This window comes from Carassius auratus, chromosome 20 (assembly GCF_003368295.1).
Source record: "Carassius auratus strain Wakin chromosome 20, ASM336829v1, whole genome shotgun sequence".
In the NCBI taxonomy this organism is placed as follows: Eukaryota; Metazoa; Chordata; class Actinopteri; order Cypriniformes; family Cyprinidae; genus Carassius; species Carassius auratus.
The window spans coordinates 6,618,781-6,636,421 of record NC_039262.1 but is presented as its reverse complement, the minus strand read 5'-3'; the positions used below and the strand labels follow the sequence as shown (position 1 = coordinate 6,636,421).

At 36.6% G+C, this 17,641-nt stretch overlaps 2 protein-coding genes across 5 annotated transcripts; both read left to right on the top strand.

The window, feature by feature from the left end:
• Positions 1-1,006: 1,006 nt before the first annotated feature.
• LOC113120709 (lamin-B receptor-like) lies at positions 1,007-11,145 on the top strand. 2 transcript variants are annotated; one of them, XM_026290688.1, is made up of 14 exons: positions 1,007-1,158; positions 3,935-4,106; positions 4,387-4,572; positions 5,010-5,096; positions 5,875-6,061; positions 6,320-6,516; positions 7,362-7,416; positions 8,308-8,502; positions 8,666-8,769; positions 8,974-9,099; positions 9,195-9,363; positions 9,466-9,546; positions 9,633-9,755; positions 9,857-11,145. In XM_026290688.1, exons 2-14 carry the CDS (start codon positions 3,942-3,944, stop codon positions 10,015-10,017), a joined length of 1,836 nt encoding a protein of 611 aa, XP_026146473.1. In that variant the 5' UTR covers positions 1,007-1,158; positions 3,935-3,941; the 3' UTR covers positions 10,018-11,145. The 2 variants fall into 2 exon arrangements, with proteins under 2 accessions (XP_026146473.1, XP_026146474.1); XM_026290689.1 differs by lacking the exon at positions 1,007-1,158 and adding an exon at positions 1,214-1,340 and having other exon boundaries at positions 9,857-10,017.
• Positions 11,146-12,844: 1,699 nt separating this feature from the next.
• On the top strand, positions 12,845-17,370 carry LOC113120708 (leucine-rich repeat-containing protein 15). 3 transcript variants are annotated; one of them, XM_026290687.1, is made up of 5 exons: positions 12,845-13,368; positions 13,519-13,623; positions 13,770-13,957; positions 15,255-15,953; positions 16,637-17,370. In XM_026290687.1, exons 3-5 carry the CDS (start codon positions 13,774-13,776, stop codon positions 16,825-16,827), a joined length of 1,074 nt encoding a protein of 357 aa, XP_026146472.1. In that variant the 5' UTR covers positions 12,845-13,368; positions 13,519-13,623; positions 13,770-13,773; the 3' UTR covers positions 16,828-17,370. The 3 variants fall into 3 exon arrangements, with proteins under 3 accessions (XP_026146472.1, XP_026146470.1, XP_026146469.1); XM_026290685.1 differs by having other exon boundaries at positions 13,482-13,623; XM_026290684.1 differs by having other exon boundaries at positions 12,845-13,623.
• The last annotated feature ends 271 nt before the right edge of the window (positions 17,371-17,641 follow it).

Here is a 17,641-nt window from a genome sequence, read left to right as displayed (position 1 = left end):
CGAGGTGCACAGTTCTTGACACCTCCAGGATTAAGCATGTTAAAGGCATTGCTACAGTTCAGCTGAGGTCAAATGCAGCAATGCAACTTTGCAAAAACGGAAACTGAGACTACATCTGCTGAGTGCCTACTCTTCAGCATATAACGTTACCCAAAGAAAAGCTGGTTTGTGATGAACAAGTTTGATTCGTGAATAACTACAAATGTTGAACTTCTTTGTAAACTATTGTAAATTGTGCATCATTTTATATTCTTGTAATTGTATTTAAGACAAGGATTAATACTAAACATTGAATCTAATTGCAATCAAATCAATCATTTACACAATTTATGCTAGTTGTACTGTACTTTGCCTTCACAAAGTTTACAAAATTAAAATGTTCACTAAATTTAGATGTGGTCTATACATAAAATATAAATTCCACTTTTAATAGCTTCTGGCATCAACTAAAAAAATCTTTTTGTTACATGTAACTTACATAAAGTATTTTGAAATAAATAAATAAAACATTCTGTTTTATGTAGAAATACCTTTGAATAAAAATGTAAGTTAGAGATGGGCGGTTAAGAGTATATTTGTGAACCATCGTCAGTTTTAGTGATAAACGTTATGTATTTAAAAGCATTAACGTTACCCCTCCAGTGCGCTCTTCTACAAACAAAAACAAATCATAAGTTATTAGCCCTCTCATCCGGTTTATTAAATATTGGTTGACCCTTTCTATGCCTCGACCCATCACTAACTAACTATAATAAGCATTTTTTTATATATATATAAACTTTTCGCGTTTACAAGCACAACGTATGACGTTGGCTGTCCATCCTCTTTCTTCTCATCATATCTCACTGATCATCAACTGTCTCCCCAGGACATGACTCCATTTTGTAAAACACGATCCCTTCAGGCTCAAATGCTTCGCCTCCAATCAACGCTCACGTAAACCCTTACGCAGTCCAATCGGAAAATTCAAAAATTTAAAAACAGGCCATCCCAGCCAATCAGAAAGCTTCCCGCCCTCAAGGACGCTGGTAGGTTGAGCGGTCACAGAGGGAGGAACGAATTCAGAGCGGGGGCCAGTGTTTTTAAACAATATTCTTTATTTTATGAAGTACCGTGGATAAGCTTTAGATATTTTTAGGATATTAAGATCGACTGAAGGTAAGAAATTTTAATGAATTCACTCTGCATGTTTTGTTGTTGTTGTATGTGAATGTGTATATTGTGACTGCGTAGCTAACGGTGCAGAACTAGATCAGCGCTTGCCCTCAGCTCTGCTTTTATGAAGTAACGTTAGCTAAGCATAATGTATTGCTATTAACGATCACAAGTTCTATCTGCAGGTAACATAATATTTTAACTCTTTATTAATGTAAATAGTACCACTGTTTGTCGTTGTTTTGGAATTTGACTCATATACCCGATTTACAGCCGGCTCTTTGCACAGGAAACTTGGGCACGCGCGCATTTATTGTCTTCTAACACAACTACTGGTTTCCCTCACGACTTCTTCATTCGTTTTTTTAATTTTGGAGTAACGTTAGTTAAAATTATCATTTATGTTGGACCTTTCAGTTTCATTATTCTGTTTGTGCACGAAAGTGCATGTGACTCTTTCCAATGTTGCGCGAAATAGTCTTGTTTAATGGTAACGTTAACTTAATTTTACTCTGTTCTGGCAGTATGTTTGTGTTTAACACACTATTAGTTCATTGTAACCGTTGTTGTTTTTTGTGTGTCCGTTGTTTATTAACACGGATTTAATGTTGCTATTTATGAGCTCTCTCGCATGCGGACTGACAATGGTTTGAATACATGACGTTTTCCCTCCATTCCTGTGTCATTCTTTTGCCGTGTTAAAGGAACAGCATGTGAATCTGCTCTGGGTGCCTTTGCATCAAATGAAAGAACAATGAGACACGATAACTATTTAATTTATCATATTTCTAATGAATAATCCAGAATTTATATTCAGTCCGCCAGAGCTAATATATTCTATTCGTTGGTTTGATCATGTAAAATGTAAAAATGTGGTCATTTGTTGAAAATACTGTAGATTTAAAAAGTAAATTCAGATTATCTGTCTTAAATTTTACTTTGAATCGATGCTGGTAGTGCTTAAAACCAGTCATTAAAAGTGCGCGTGTCGTTTGTGTGCCCCCTTCGTTTGCATAACAAAAACAACAGGCTCCGCCCATTCACGTTCACTCAGTTTAAATCTTTTGCTCTGTAGTTTCACTTCAACTCTCTGGAAGCACATCTGATTTCTGCAGTGCTGGACTTCATCTCAGTGTTGGGTGTGTGTCTGTGATCTGGTTCAGGAATGTCTGGAATGTGTTTCATTGGATTAGATGGTTTTAGAGTAGATGGCTCATGTTTTTTATGATCAGTACTTTACATGTGGTTTCAATATAATTTTTTTTGGGTGTTTCCTGTAATGGAGAGTATCTGCTTATAAAGTATTTCTAGATGTATGGGCAGAAGCTTGTTTCTGGCCTTGCCTAAGTGCCAAAATCAGGATGATTTGATGCTGGGTTTTGGTCTTTACAACAGATTTTTAAACACATATATATATTTTTCATTATCAAGTGTTACTGTCTTCAGGCTTGAAGAGGTAGTTTGTTAAAAAATGTAATTTAGACACTAACTTTATTTATTTATTTGTTATTTTTTATGTTCAAATGTGTAAGTGATATCCAGAATAATTTTATTATTTTGACACTATAACCCAGTAATTGTTAGACTGTTAAACAATTAAAAAACTTATTCTGCATTCTGAATAATATATTTTTATTAGAGGTCAATTTATTATATACTATAATATTATTTAAGCATTGTATTTATGAAAAACTTACAGTCTAAATCTTTGCAAGCGAGCATATTTTATGTTTATAAATATGTATTATTCTTTAGTTAGTGTCTTGTTTTGGGGTTATTCTGCTTATATTCTAGTGCATTTCTTATTTTGGGTATGAATGTCTGTAAAAAGCTAAATAATTATGCAAAAAAAAAAAGTATTTAAATTTATTTTATCTATTATGTTTTCTTTTAAATATAGTAGTGTAATGGTGTTTTTGGGCAATATTCTGTAAAGATGCACCAGATGGTGCCAATTATGTGTAGATCCAAAAATGAGAACCAGTTAAGTAGAGAACTGTGAATTTGTAAACAAAAATAGTTGTATTGGTCTTTCTGTAGTGATTTTTTTTGTTTTGTTTTTGGTCTGCATATGGATAGTAAAAATCATCTCACTGACCAGAAGTTGTTGATAGTAGAATCCCTCTCATAAAGGCCATTGAGAGCTCAACAATAGTGCTGGTGCAGAGAGTACAGTGTGGGGGCGTAATTCAGACCCATCAGCACTTCTGAGACGGCAGCTGACATCATCACTTCATTGTCATCAGGCCATGTGCAGCTACTCTGGTGATTCCCTTATGGGTTTACCACTGAACGTGTTTGAAATATCATAGAGAATCTTTAAGTCTGTAAAGATAGATTACTGGTTTGTTTTGAAGGGATAGCAAATGCTCGTGTGCACTAAGATTATAAAGGTGAACTGTGTGTAAAAATACTTCTATCCCAGTGTAATAAGCAGAGATAACTGTAAGCTATTTATATGTTAATTGACCCAAAAAGTATAAACACTGGCTCTACCAAAACTCTTTTGGAGCATCTCAGGATACCATTATGAGCTACTTTTGTTTTTTTTCTGAAACCTGAGTGCTTGAACCAGTTGTAGAATCATTTTGGTGATTCTTTTGGCACAGAGATTACACACTTGACTTCATCTTTAAAGGCTGCATGCTAGGATGCTATCATCAATAGAGTTGCTGTTAATGTGTTTTGTTTCTAGTATGTCCTAATTTTCAGACTGTTACATTTGTTTGGTAGTTAGTTAAAAAGGAAAGGCAATTATCTTGTGTTAATTGTTTTGTAGGTAAACGATGCCGACTGCAAGGTTTCAGAATGGAGATACTGTAATGGGCCGCTGGCCTGGAAGTAACCTTTATTATGAGGTCAAGGTGCTGAGTTATGACAACAAGACTCGGCTCTACACTGTCATCTACAAAGATGGGACTGAACTGGAGCTGAAGGAATCTGACATCACGGTATGAGTGAATTTTAGAATCATTTAGAGAGCATGTCTTGTGCTTCACTGGAATCTGGCATCTGATCGTCTCATAAAAATGAGTTTGCATGATCAGTGTCACAAATTTACTTATTTGATTTATTAGTGACCTAGGAACTGTGCACAATATTTTTATTAGTTTGTCATAGTATTTCTTCATTTTTTTTAATCCTAAAGCTTAATTTCTAGGTTTTAAATCCATTTATATAGATTTTACACTAGATTAAGTTGCGGTGTGGATGGTGTTTTCTTCATTGCAGAGCCTGACTGTATTTAAGCAGGGCATTGCACGCTCTCGGTCCAGATCCCGCTCTCGTTCGCCAGGACGCCCGCGTCGCAGTCGTTCCCGTTCTCCAGCTAGAACGTCCCGCCGATCTTCCACTCGCACCACAGAGGTGCGCAAGGAAAAACTCAAAGAAGCACTGGAGGTCCGACTCACCCCTGTGGTAAGGGACTTGTGTGCTAGGACAAAACAAACACAGAATCATTATTTATTTACCCCGATCTGTTTGGTAGCATGTTCAGGAAGTCAAATACATTAAAAACTTTAATATATAGTATAAAGTAAAAACATTGTTCTTTTCATATTAAGATTTAACAATAATTTTTCGGTAGGATTTTTAGACCTTTTTAAAAGAAGTCTCATGTTCTCCAAGGCTGCATTCACAGTAAAAACTGTAAAATTATGAAGTATTACTTTTAAATTCAACTACAACTTTTTTTGCATGTTTAAAAATATTTTGAAATACATTTTATTCCGGTTGATTACAAGTAAAGGAGTTGAATCTAATTTAAAGCAGTTAACTCAAGCATTTTAATGCTGTTAACTCATTTGTCTCTCCTCATGGGTTCACTTTGTGTTCTTGACTGCCATCTGTTTCAGTCGATGACACACGAGAACAATAGCAATGGCAAACATGAGAAGAAAGAGGAAAATAATACAGCCAATCCAGCTTCCACAATCACTGAGGTATGGATACATCATGGATTCACATTTCTTTAATGTCTTAATCGCTAGCAACAATAGAACCTCCTTAATGTTTCCTGTCAGATGTTCGAAACTGCTGTAGTTAAGGCTGGAATGTCATGATGCATGCATGTTGTGCCTCTCATGTGTGACAGGAGCCCATTTAGTTGTGCACACAAAGCTAAAGCTGACTGTGGGCTCTGTTCAATCATACCCTCACATTTTTCAGCATGTTTCTGCTCATGGGACAAATGAATGGGCTTTACAAAGCATGAGCAGACGGCTTTACCTTTACACTAGTATGACTGTGTAATCCTAATGTTTCTTGGACTGACGTTGAGATTGATTGCCACTGAAACTTTTTGCTCGAGCATGACACAACACATACAAATATTTACATTACCTAAAAAAGTTTGGGGTCTTTTATGCAGTCAAATATAAATACAGTTTAAAGAAACTTTAATGATTTTCTTTAAAATGTAATTTATTCTTGTGATGACAAAGCTGAATTTTCAGCAGCCGTTACTCCAGTCTGCAGTGTCACATGATCCTTCAGAAATCATTCTAGTATTTGTTGTTCAAGAAACGTTTCTTATTGTTTTAAATGTTGAAAACAGTTGTGATTTTTTGTTTGAAATAGAAAAGCTTTTGTAACACAAATGACTTTACTGTCATCTTTTGTGCATCACTGCTGAATGAAAGTATTTATGTCTTGTATTTATTCTATTTATGAATAAAGTATTCATATTTAGTATGCTTTCTCATTGAAATGTTCTAACAGGAGAAGACAGAGACTGAATCCGAGAACCAGGCAGGTGGGCGCTACAATCTACGGCGCAGGAAGGACCAGAGCGATGGCAAGACAGAAGAGTTGGAGCAAAAGACAGAGACGGTGACATTATCGCAAACTAAACCACCCACTGCCAGTGCCATCAAGACGACTGATCTGGAGTTCGGAGGAAGAGTTGGTGAGTCTTCTCAGCACTTTAATGGGATTTTGGACTGTGTAGACATCCACAGCACCATCATGATGCAAAATGTTGGTCTAAATAATTTAGCTACAAACAAAAAGCTTAACAAATGTAGGAAATGGTCTCAAAATCTACAGCAAAGCAAGCAGGGAAATATTAATAATTAATTATTATCAGAATATTGTGCATTTGAAATGTCAATATCTATTTCCAGGATATTTTGAGTAAATCAAAGGCTATGATTATCCATTCCAGGTGTGTTTTTCCTGATGTTTCTGTTGCCTGTGGCTGTGTTGGCATTGCTCATTCTCTGTGGACAGAAGGATGCCAGTATCCAGAGCTTCCCTCTTGAGCTCCCTGCCTTTCAGTCTCTCTGGGACTGTCAGGTCTTTGGCATCGTCCTGCTCTGGTTTCTCTTCCAGGCCGTTCTCTCCCTGCTCCCTGTCGGGAAGGTACTGTCACAATCACATGACTCCCCGTGACCCAGGATTAGGCACATGACCACATAACTCCATGGCTCTTGTTTTTGCGTTGCCTGTTAGCTGCAGTAAAGCAGGCTAAATTAGATTAATCACTATTGGTAGCATGCAGATAGAGAGCCTTTCTGGAAAACATGAAGACTTGCTGGTTTATTTTATATTTTATATACTGCATAATATTTGACCACAAGCAGAATGATTTAGTTTGATGCATCTCATCCAGTCTAATCACACTATAACTATGTATTTCTATACAATTGCAAAGCAGCGTCACTACTTGATGCATTATTATAGACTTAAAAATACAATATATTTATATATGGCTTATCCTTTCATACTTTAATGTATTACTGCTTTTTCAACTTGTGTAGCATAACATGAAACAACTCTTTGCCAGACTTATTTGTTCATGAATATTACTTTGGATTGTGTCCCTTTTATTTAAAAAGTATTAGGTCACAAGAATAACAGATGTTACTACATGGTTATGTAATATATAAAATATTTGTGAATCACTGTAATATATAATAATGTAAGATTTAAGTTATAATGATTGAAATATTATGATTATCCTATGCTGAAAATGTAAAAATGAGTATAATAATAATGTAATAGCATAGTATAATATAATTAGTACTTAGTATTAATTCAGTTAATACTTTAATATCTTTTTACCTTTTAAGTTTTTTTTCTAATATTTTAATTTAAGTCATTTCAGGTTTATTTGAGGTGACAAAATTATTAGTTTTAGTTAAAAACAACACTGATTAGTGGTCAGATGTAAATCCTTCTTCTCTCTCCATCCCTCCACACTACAGCTCGTTGAAGGAATGCCTCTCAAGAATGGAAAAACTTTGAAATACAGGATTAATGGTTAGTCTTCATTGTTGATACATTTTAAGTTATCATTTCTAACGACAATCTAAAAGACTACTATTTAACAAACTTAAAGGAGTAGTTCCCTTCCAGAACAATTTTTTTTTACAGATATTTACTCAGCCCCTTGTCATCCAAGAAGTTCATGTCTCTCTTTCTTCAGTTTTAGAGAAATTATGTTTTTTGAGGAAAACATTTCAGGATTTCTCTCCATATAATGGACTTCTACGGTACACCAGAGTTAGAACTTCCAAAATACATCTCATTTTCTCCTGCAAACTTCAAAATCATCCTACATCGTGGTTTTACTTTTCGTTTTTTTTTTTGTTGTTGTTGTAAAGGGCGTTTGATCTTTGCATATTCACTTCGTAAACTGTGGGTTGGTTCTTCTGCAGCGATGTTGGAGGAGAGAATGAGATTTTTCGACATGCCCTAACTGTCATGAACAGAAATACACAGAGTTCATGCAGAGCTAGACAAGACGAGTAGTTGAGGTTAAAAGTATATAAATTGTACATATTTTTTTTTTAGAAAATAAGAAATTATTTTTCTAGTCCATACCGTTCTTCTTCAGCTGGGATCATTTAGAGCCCTTTGAATCTCCATTTAAACTGCCTTTTGGAAGTTCAAACTCGGGGGCACCATAGAAGTCCATTATATGGAAAGAAATTCTGAAACTTTTTCCTAAAAAAACTATTTCTTTACAACTGAAGAAAGACAGGAACATCTTGGATGACAAGGGGGTGAGACCAATTATCTGTACATTTTTGTTCTGGAAGTCAACTGCTCATTTAAAATGAGGCATATTTGGGTTTGGTTTTTAAAACTTTACTACTCAGATAGCTACTCATGATCTGTTTAATGATCTCTGATTGTGTTCTGCATCAGGTTTCTATGCACTTCTCCTCACGGCTGTGGCAGTAGGTGTTGCCATGTATCAGGAGGTGGATCTCAGCTACATCCATGCTCACTTCCTGCAGTTTTACACCTCGGCCCTGCTCATTGTCATTCTTCTCAGCATCTACCTTTTCATCCGCTCCCGCTGGGCGTCTGAAGATGAGCTCGCTCCTGGAGGCAACTCTGGTAAGATGTTTAGTGTTAAATCAGGCTGCACTGACCGTCTTCTCCCATTTTAGATCTGGGTATTTTCACTTCGATGGCTTTTAAAGTTTCTAGTCACCATTATTTAGGTCTAAATAATCATCAGTATAATTAAAAGTTTATTCTTGTTCTTTTATTCCTCTAGGCTACTTTATCTATGACTTCTTCATGGGCAGAGAGTTAAATCCCCGCATCAAGAGCTTCGATATCAAGTTCTTCTGTGAAATGCGCCCAGGCCTGATGGGTTGGGTTAGTATTTTTATTGTTTTACATCTTTCCAGTGATGGTTTGGTTTGGTTAGACTGATGTTGTAATCACACCCTCTTGTGGTCAAACATCAGTAACACTCTAAATTTTCACAGTTTCAATCATGTTCGTTATATAATATAGCGTTCTATATAATTTTCTTTTTTTCACTAATTGAAGAAACATAATCATTGCTTGTTTCCACAGGTATTGATTAACTTTGTGATGTTGCAAGCTGAAATGAAGCACCAGAATCTTGAGAATCCCTCTCCAGCGATGCTCCTGGTCAACATCTTCCAGCTCCTGTGGGTCGTTGATGGCTTTTGGCATGAGGTACAACAAATGTGTTTTACAAATCAAGCACAATTATTTCTTAATGCGGTGTAGAAACCATGAACTGATTGTAATCAAATCACTCCGTATTTCAGGAGAAACTTCTGACCATGATGGATATAGTGTACGATGGCTTCGGATTTATGTTGACATTTGGAGATCTGGTTTTTGTTCCCTTCACATTCACCTGTCAAGCCTACTATCTAGTCAGCCATCCCAATGAACTCTCTGCATTCTGGATCATTACTCTCGTCGCTATGAATGGTCAGTTTCTGTTGTGCAATTTCTCTTTAGCTACACTAGTTTTAAAGATCACAATATTATTATGCTCAGATTTTAAACACAAGTTTTTAACTTCCCTAATAGGAGTTGGGTACTATATTTTCCGGAAAGCCAATTCTCAGAAGTTTGCCTTCAGTAAGAACCCTTCTGACCCAGCAGTGTCTCGTAAGTGTTTTGAAACAAATTAACCAAAAGAACAAACATAGAATGTTAAAATAGTTTGATTTAAATTTAAATTTGTATCTTATCAGACCTGAAAACCATCCCTACTGCGACTGGAGAGAGTCTTATTGTGTCTGGTCTCTGGGGGTGGGTCCGTCATCCTAATTACTTGGGTGACATCATCATGGGGTTGGCCTGGTCTCTTCCGTGCGGTAAGCATTTGTCTCTTGAGTTCACCTTTCTGATGAAGTGAAGCTGTCATATCAGTCTGACTTGACTCAGTCCTGCATTTTATTCCTGATCTTTCCTGTAGGATTCAACCATTTGATCCCATACTTTTACCTGATTTACTTGATCGGTCTGCTGGTGCACCGTAATGCACGGGACGAGCGCCAGTGCAGGAAAAAGTACGGCTCTGCATGGGACGAGTACTGCAAAGCTGTTCCGTTCCGCATTTTCCCGGGAATATACTGAGGACTCACAGACTCGATCTGTTACGGACACTCGGGGGCAAAATAAAACTTTCCTCAGGATGACATTGAACATCAGACATGGGAATGAATTCTTAGCAGCTTGGCTTTTTTTTTGAATCTTTGACTTTTTTTGTAATTGAGCATCAAGTTAAAACCAAATTATCCGCTTTGTCACGAAATGTTTACGGATTGTGGACACTGCCCCATTTTCGATCTCTTAAAGATGTATATTGTTGTACAGGTGTTTTTTTTACTCACAAGATTGTTTTGAATAATCCGTAACTTTAAATCTCATTTTATGTACACATATACACATTTAAAGTATCTGCTTGGCTATTTACCATTGGCTTTTGTAACAACAGTTCGTTTAATGCTTTTGTATATTGTGTATGATGGGATTTTTTTTTTTTTTTTTTGAATATGTATAGTAAGAAAAGATGTAATGTTCTTTCTCAGGACCAGCAATTTGTGAAAAAAAAAAAAAACTATTTTCTTAATTTCTGTACATATTTAATAGAAAAATGTTAGGATTGGTTTGTATTTTAGGCATTATGCACTATGTTAAACAACTTTCTTTTTATCCAAAGTTCACAAGATTTGGCTTTGCTACCTCAGAATTTTTCCAGTTGAAAACAACGTAAAAAATTTGTTTTGTTTTCGGAAACTGTGGATTTCAGGCACTATGTGAAGTGTCTACGTAAGTATCTTTTGCGAAATCATAATTGTTTGCTGTGAACAATAATGTTGAGCTATGTACTTCAATCTTGTACAAGGTAGCCTCACTTCTTTACATTTTCATTAAGGTTTTAATTTAAAATGTCAATGCTATAAACTGTGAATTTAATGTAAAGCTTTTCTTAACTTATCTATAATGCGAGTATATCACTGTGGGCATAACATTTGTCCTAATGAAAGTTTGAAATAAGTGTTTATAGCTAAGATGAGCTTTTACTTTATCGCAGTGAAATGAAGCATTGTACAATGTTATTTATCTGGTTCAATTTAAGAGTGTTCACTTTTGTTAAATTTGGTTACCTGGCAATCAATTTCTGTACAAACACCTTTTTTTAAATATGCATTAATAATTAAACCACTAGACAAACCGTCTGCCACATGTGTTGCCACAAAATGAGATGTTCAGAATACGTTCTTTTATAGGTTAAGTTTGGAAGATATTTAATAGTTAATTAATTTTGCCTGTTGAACCTAAAGTCCTCTACTGTAGATGCCATCCTCTTTTTTTTTTTTAAATCCAATTTACATTATCCTTTTTTTCTCCGTCAGTAATTCTGCCCTTTCAGGTCAGATGATCAATGTTTTCACAAAATATATAAAAATATTCAATTTCTCTTATCTTGTAAAGATTAAAAAATGCATATTCATCCTGGATGTAATATTATATAACAGATAAACAAAGTTAGAAACACATTGGAGTCTGTAAGGAAATTTGGGCGGGAAATGTCGAAGTTTAGTTAGGCCACATAATCCATTGTTGGCAGTCGGTTGCAAGTAAGTTTTTGAAAGTTTAACATCCCTTACTATGAATGGAGGATACATACTATTCAGAAATACTACCTTTGTTTTCCACGGAATAAGAGTCGGTATTTGAAGAGTGGGTAAACATTAATTTGTCAAATTTGTATTCCTTTACTTAGGGCCTGTCCCCATACTGGATTCGTGACGTTCGAGTATGAACAGGCGCTTAAACTCATCAGTGATAATTCTTATGCATTAGCTACAGTCTAACACTAGATGTCAGCAAAGTAATGTACAATTGATGTAGGGCTTGCTCTGTGATAGGTCAGCTGGCATAAGGATGTTTATTTTGGGCTCCTGGGGTGAAGGATCTAGTGTCAGAGTATCACTTCCCTCATCAAGGGAAATGACAAAGTGACTGATGCATGAAACCATTTCACTCCTTGGCCAATGCGCAACAAATGAAGCACCCATGAATGTGCACATTAGAAAGCTAATTGGTTTTAGTGTCATGCTAAATAGTGCTTTATTAGAGACGACATCTGTTAGCCTGGATCTGTGTGAAGTGCTTCTGGCTCTTAAACGACTTCTCTTCTTTCCCGTGACAATTTTGTAAGAGTTTAGCATATTTGAATCATTGTTTTTAACACACAATTTCGGTGGCTGTATAAATACCAATTTAAATGAAGTCAAATGAGGTTTCATGTGAAAATTATTCAAAGATTTGCTCAGTTGTGTTTCATATTTGCCAATGGAGAGGCTACACAATCCAAGCCAAGTGCATTCATCATTACTCGCCAACGGCTGTTATAAAATGTAACCCCTCGTTTCCTCTCATACAGAGCAAGATGGGCATTTTTAATAGAGCCCAATTATTGAAGATGGACATAAATCTAAGACAATTTGTGATCTCTAGTAACATGTTTTGTCTTCAATCTTTGTGTTCTTGACTGCAACATGATTGAGTCCATTTGCAATTTATTACAGCACTGGAAATTACAGGAATTTATCCAGCTTTGGTACTTTTCAGCATTGCTCACAGAGCATGAGTGTAGAGCTGTAGTGCGCTGAGAAATGCATTCGAGACGCAGTTTAATTTTACAACAACACATCCATCAGTATTGGTGGTAGGAGGGCGTTCAGTAATGTTGAAAGTAGTGTGCAGTGTGCACTGAAAGCAAGCATGAAATGCACTTCAAACTTTGATTTATCTAGCTGTTTTTGTTTGTTTACGTGATACAGAAATTAATAATGGTTAAAGAACAGATGCAGCATTAACACATATTCATCAGAATCACACAGACGTTTTTTTTTTAGCAGCTCTGACTGCTCCTTTTTTTGGGAGGCGAGAGGCGGTGCGTCAGTTTTTCTCAGCTTTGAGCTGGAGAAAATATAATTATGCTGCTCCAGATGGCTTGCGTATTGTGTTGCTGTTGGCGGGCCTTGAAAGAGCTTTCGACTTTATCACGCAATAAAATCATCTCGGTGAACAGACACATCAAACTTAAAGACGCAGCTATAATAACATCTCTGGAGGTCTGCGCGTTTCCTGCAGCCAGGCCTCCTCTTTCAAAGCGTAAAATGAGAGTGACACTGATGATGCTCGTGAGAACCTGAGAAACTGTGACTCGCTTACTGTTAATCCTGGCGGACAATGCCAAGAAAAGCCCAAGGGGGAAGCTGTATGAGGTCCTTGTCCTTATCAGCTCAGAAGGGTCTCAGAGAGCAGAGCGGTTGTGGCACCTCCCTCCACCATTCACTAGTGCTCACCCACCGGCCTTATTATCATGTGTGCTCACTGATATAACAGTGACATCAATCTGCCGTCAACCAGACCGTACCTGTGCCAAGTTAAACAATCAAAGCCATGCATGAGGTGACCTGTGAATTCACACACCCACGCAAAAACACATGCCCACACATTTCTCTCCAGGGAGTTCATTTGGCAGGGAACCTGTCATGATCTGTGCATGTCATTTTTCTCACCAGCTTGGGAGTTTTTACAGGCCTTGCCCTTTTTTGACAGACACTTTGGCTCATTCCAGACCGAGCACAGACCGACTGCTGCCTTTGCTTGAAACAGCAGCTTTGAATTTAGAAGCTGAAGTCCTACTAAGCGTCTGGTCACAAGGTAAGTCTGCATAAATAATTTGCATCTAATACAAACATTATGTAAGTTTTGAGGCGATATGTGGGTTTCTTTTTGCAGTAATACTCCTAATGCTCTTTTCAGTTGGATTATGGCCTAATTAAATCACTGGCTCTGTATGTTTTCAGGGATATGAAGCTGGTTGCAGGGTTAGCCGTGCTGTGTCTGTGGGTTGTGGAGGCCATGGAAAACTGCCCTGATGCTTGTAAATGCAGCCAGAAAACCAGTACGGAAAAGACTGAAGTCAGTTGTCAGAAGAAGGGACTTGAGAGCATCCCACCCAAACTCCCTCTGGACACATGGATCCTTAAAATGAGTGAGCAGACTGCAAACTTTTTTGGGGGGAGGAAATATTCTCAGTTATATTACCAACCCTCCTGACAAAATATAAGGAACAAGATTTATATTTAAAATAAACATTTCATGTCATGGATTTTCATATAACCATACAAAAATGTATTTATTTTTTTGAAAGAAATGAATACTTTCATTTAGCTAGGATGCATTACATTGATCAAAAGTGACAGTGACTACATTTTTAAACTTTTATTTATCAAAGAACCCGGAAATAAAATGTATCACAGTTTCTACTTACATGTTAAACAGCACAACAGTTTCCAACACTGATAATAATAATATTGTTATTATTGTTTCTTGAACGCTAAATCAGCGTTCAAACAATTTTGTATTAAGTTGTATTTGTATTAAGTTTGTATTAAGTTGTATTAATATTTCAAATATTACTGTTTTTACTGTGTTTTTGAACAAATATAACATTATATACTGTATATATACACACACACACACACACACACACACACACACACATACAACAATGAAAATGTTGAAAGTACACTGAAAGTATACTTAAAGGAAATTCAGTATTCCTATATTAATGTTTCACAGTAATAATAATTACAATAATTATAGTAATTTGACGGTTACTGTGGTTACACTGTTAGTCCATTAGTTATTATTCCTGGCCCAGTGCTTAGAACTAAACCTCTCTCTTATATTAAAACTTGTATGGTATTACTTTAAAGAATGAACAATTTGTAATTTGTGTGGTATTACAGTAAAGAATGGACCAGTTAAAAGAATGCTATTTTTTAACTGAATAAGTGTTTTTTTTACATCTTCTGAAGAAACTTTAGATGACAGCCATCATAATAATACTAGGGTGTTATGAATGGTTGCAAGGCCATTGCTAAGGTATTTGAAATGGGTGCTCTGTGTGGTTGCTAAGGACTTGCTAGGGTATTTTGGGTGGTTGCTATGTGCTTGTCTTAACATACCCTGATATTCTGGTCTCTAGCTAAAGCTCTGGTTCATCATTTAAAATCTATATAAATCAGCTACGGAATTTGAGATATTGTCTTTATATGTATGGTGCCTGTCTACTTTTTCAGCTGCATTCTTCCATTTGGTTTCTCCTTAAGTTATTCATTAAAAAACAATTCCCCTATGGAGAAAATGAATGGGATTTTTACTCCTGGAACTCGACTGTTGTACTCTATTGTTTGTTTACCCTAAGAATGAGCATAATGATGTTTACTTCAGCAAAACTTATTAAATCCACCTCTTTCGCTTCCTTCTGTTTCTTCATTTTCAAGGTGAAAATGTATTGCAGGATCTTCCAGCCAACATCCTGAGCTCTGTCCCTAAAATCGAGAGCGTAAACTTAGAGCGAAACTCAATCAAATCAATACACCCTCAAGCATTTTCTGGGGCCCAGCGACTGATGCTTCTGAATCTGCAAGGAAACCGGATGTCCAAACTCCCAGTGAAGGGCTTCAAAGATCTCCTAAACCTACGCTTTCTCATGCTGGGCCAGAATCAGATAGCTAGCCTGAAACCTAACATGTTCATTGGCATGAGGAACCTCTCAGAGCTGGATCTGCCCCTGAACGCCCTCACTGCTCTCCCACCAAATACATTCAAGCCTCTGATTGCCCTCAAAGTCCTGGATCTAGCATTGAACCACATCCAAAGCATCTCTCCCAAAGCCTTTGTTGGACTTGACGAGCTGCTTTTTCTCAATTTGGACAACAACAAGCTGAAGGATATCCAAGCTGGCACCTTTGCGTCCCTGATTGGTCTTGAGATGCTGGTGCTAGACAACAATTTTCTCTCCACACTCACCGCGGCCTCGCTAGAAGGTCTTTCCAACCTGCAGGAGCTCTATGTGAGAAAGAATAAAATAGAGAGTCTGCCAGCTGATGTGTTCCGCCACACACCTAAACTTACTCATGTGGGCTTAAGTGGGAATCAGCTTCATGCCATTGACGGAAACATGCTAGCCAACATGCAAGGTAAGAAGTAGGACTAGTATGTGAGTTGGCCAAAAATTATTAGGCTAGTTTTAGGTTCCTCTGACCCCGATCTGACTTGATTCTTAGGGGCTATTAACATAGCTTATGTTTGCATCCAGAGATGCCCAAACTAGAGCCCAAGGGCCAAAGTTGGCAGGTGATGACATTTGATTTGGCCCACAATATTGTATCACAAAAAAAAAATGGAAAAAAGAAGAAAAGAAGAAAAACACATACAAGAATATCTCAGTTTTTTAGTTAAAATTTTTATTTACATTTTTTTTAAACTAAAATGTAAAGCAAATAGTTGATTTGAAAAATAATAATAATATAGCTAGATATAAAACAACATTTACTTTTGGCCCATGACCCTCAGACAAGTTTTTTAGCCTTCCATAGTAATTATGAGCTGTAGTCTTAAAAATGCAACTCTAAATATATCAAAGCTAAAAATAAATGGAAAGATCAAGTTTGGCCTTCTGTGGTAAACATTTTCAGTCATTTTGAGCTTGATGGAGTGCAGTGTTATTGAAACTAAATATATCAAACCAAAATATAAATGAAAAAATCTAATTAGCCGACAAGAGGATGTAACAATATTTCATAGTAGAAGACAATTACAAATAATTCTTTATTCTTATCTGTTAAGAGTAACATGTTAATCACATCTCTGATTGATTCAGGTTTAAAGGAGGTGTTTCTGCACGATAACCCATGGAAATGTGACTGCAGCATCAACTCGCTGGTGCATTACGTAGCCCAGACGAGGGCTAATCACTCTCCTCTGCAAAGACTTCGGTGCACCAGCCCAGAAGAGTTTCGTGACAGACCCATCCACCAGCTGAAATCTGATGAACTTCCCTGCAGGGCCTAGAAAATCCTCACATCTGATGTCACATCACGAACGACCTCCAAAAGTTGGGAGCACAGTATAATAACAGCGTGAAATTTTCTGCATTTGAATGGCGATGCTTCACAGAACTCCAACCACACTTGCTTTGACAGGTTAATGATAGAGCTGCTGTTCTGCAGATAGTCATAATTTTCACCCACACCAGTCGACTATTTTCAGGCCACCTGGAGAGCAGTGCATCCTACAAAAACTAAGGAAGAAGTGTGCGTTTGTTTTTTCCTATACAAATGAAATGCCTATTTTTATTAATATGTATTAATAATAATAATATGTTTTCACATTTAACTTAATGTTACAAAAGCTCATGTTATATATTCTATGTATTATTCATCAAAAGTGTTTTTTATTGTCCTTCAGCATCTACGTAGAAGACGCTGTCAAAATATATTGTTAGTAGGTGAGTAAATAAAAAATACTGTATCATACAGCAGTTTAAATGTAATTAAACCTATTCTCAAAATTGTTTATCTATTTGATGTATACAGTATACACACAATAAACACATTTCGCAACTTCAAATGATTTTTTGTTAAGATGCAGTGAAGCCTAAACGAAATAAATAGTCTTTTGCTCAGAGACCGACTGTAAACTTCCAGCACCACCTGAGACTGAATTCCTCATCGGATTGTTACAGCTGAATAAGCTTCCTTTGAAATCATCATTCTGTCTCTAAATTCCACCCAGGGCGCTGAAGCTGCAGTCCCACATACAGGAGTGGGATCTTTTCAGATGCTGGGAAGGTGTTATTAAAGCAGGCTGCTAAAACTTATGCCTT

Coding starts and splice junctions, on each gene's coding strand:
- LOC113120709 (XM_026290688.1), top strand. CDS start 3,942: ATGCCGACTGCAAGGTTTCAGAATGGAGATACTGTAATGGGCCGCTGG. Junction 4,107..4,386: donor TGAAGGAATCTGACATCACG/GTATGAGTGAAT, acceptor TCTTCATTGCAG/AGCCTGACTGTATTTAAGCA. Junction 8,770..8,973: donor GCCCAGGCCTGATGGGTTGG/GTTAGTATTTTT, acceptor TTGTTTCCACAG/GTATTGATTAACTTTGTGAT.
- LOC113120708 (XM_026290687.1), top strand. CDS start 13,774: ATGAAGCTGGTTGCAGGGTTAGCCGTGCTGTGTCTGTGGGTTGTGGAG. Junction 13,958..15,254: donor CACATGGATCCTTAAAATGA/GTGAGCAGACTG, acceptor TTCATTTTCAAG/GTGAAAATGTATTGCAGGAT. Junction 15,954..16,636: donor CATGCTAGCCAACATGCAAG/GTAAGAAGTAGG, acceptor TGATTGATTCAG/GTTTAAAGGAGGTGTTTCTG.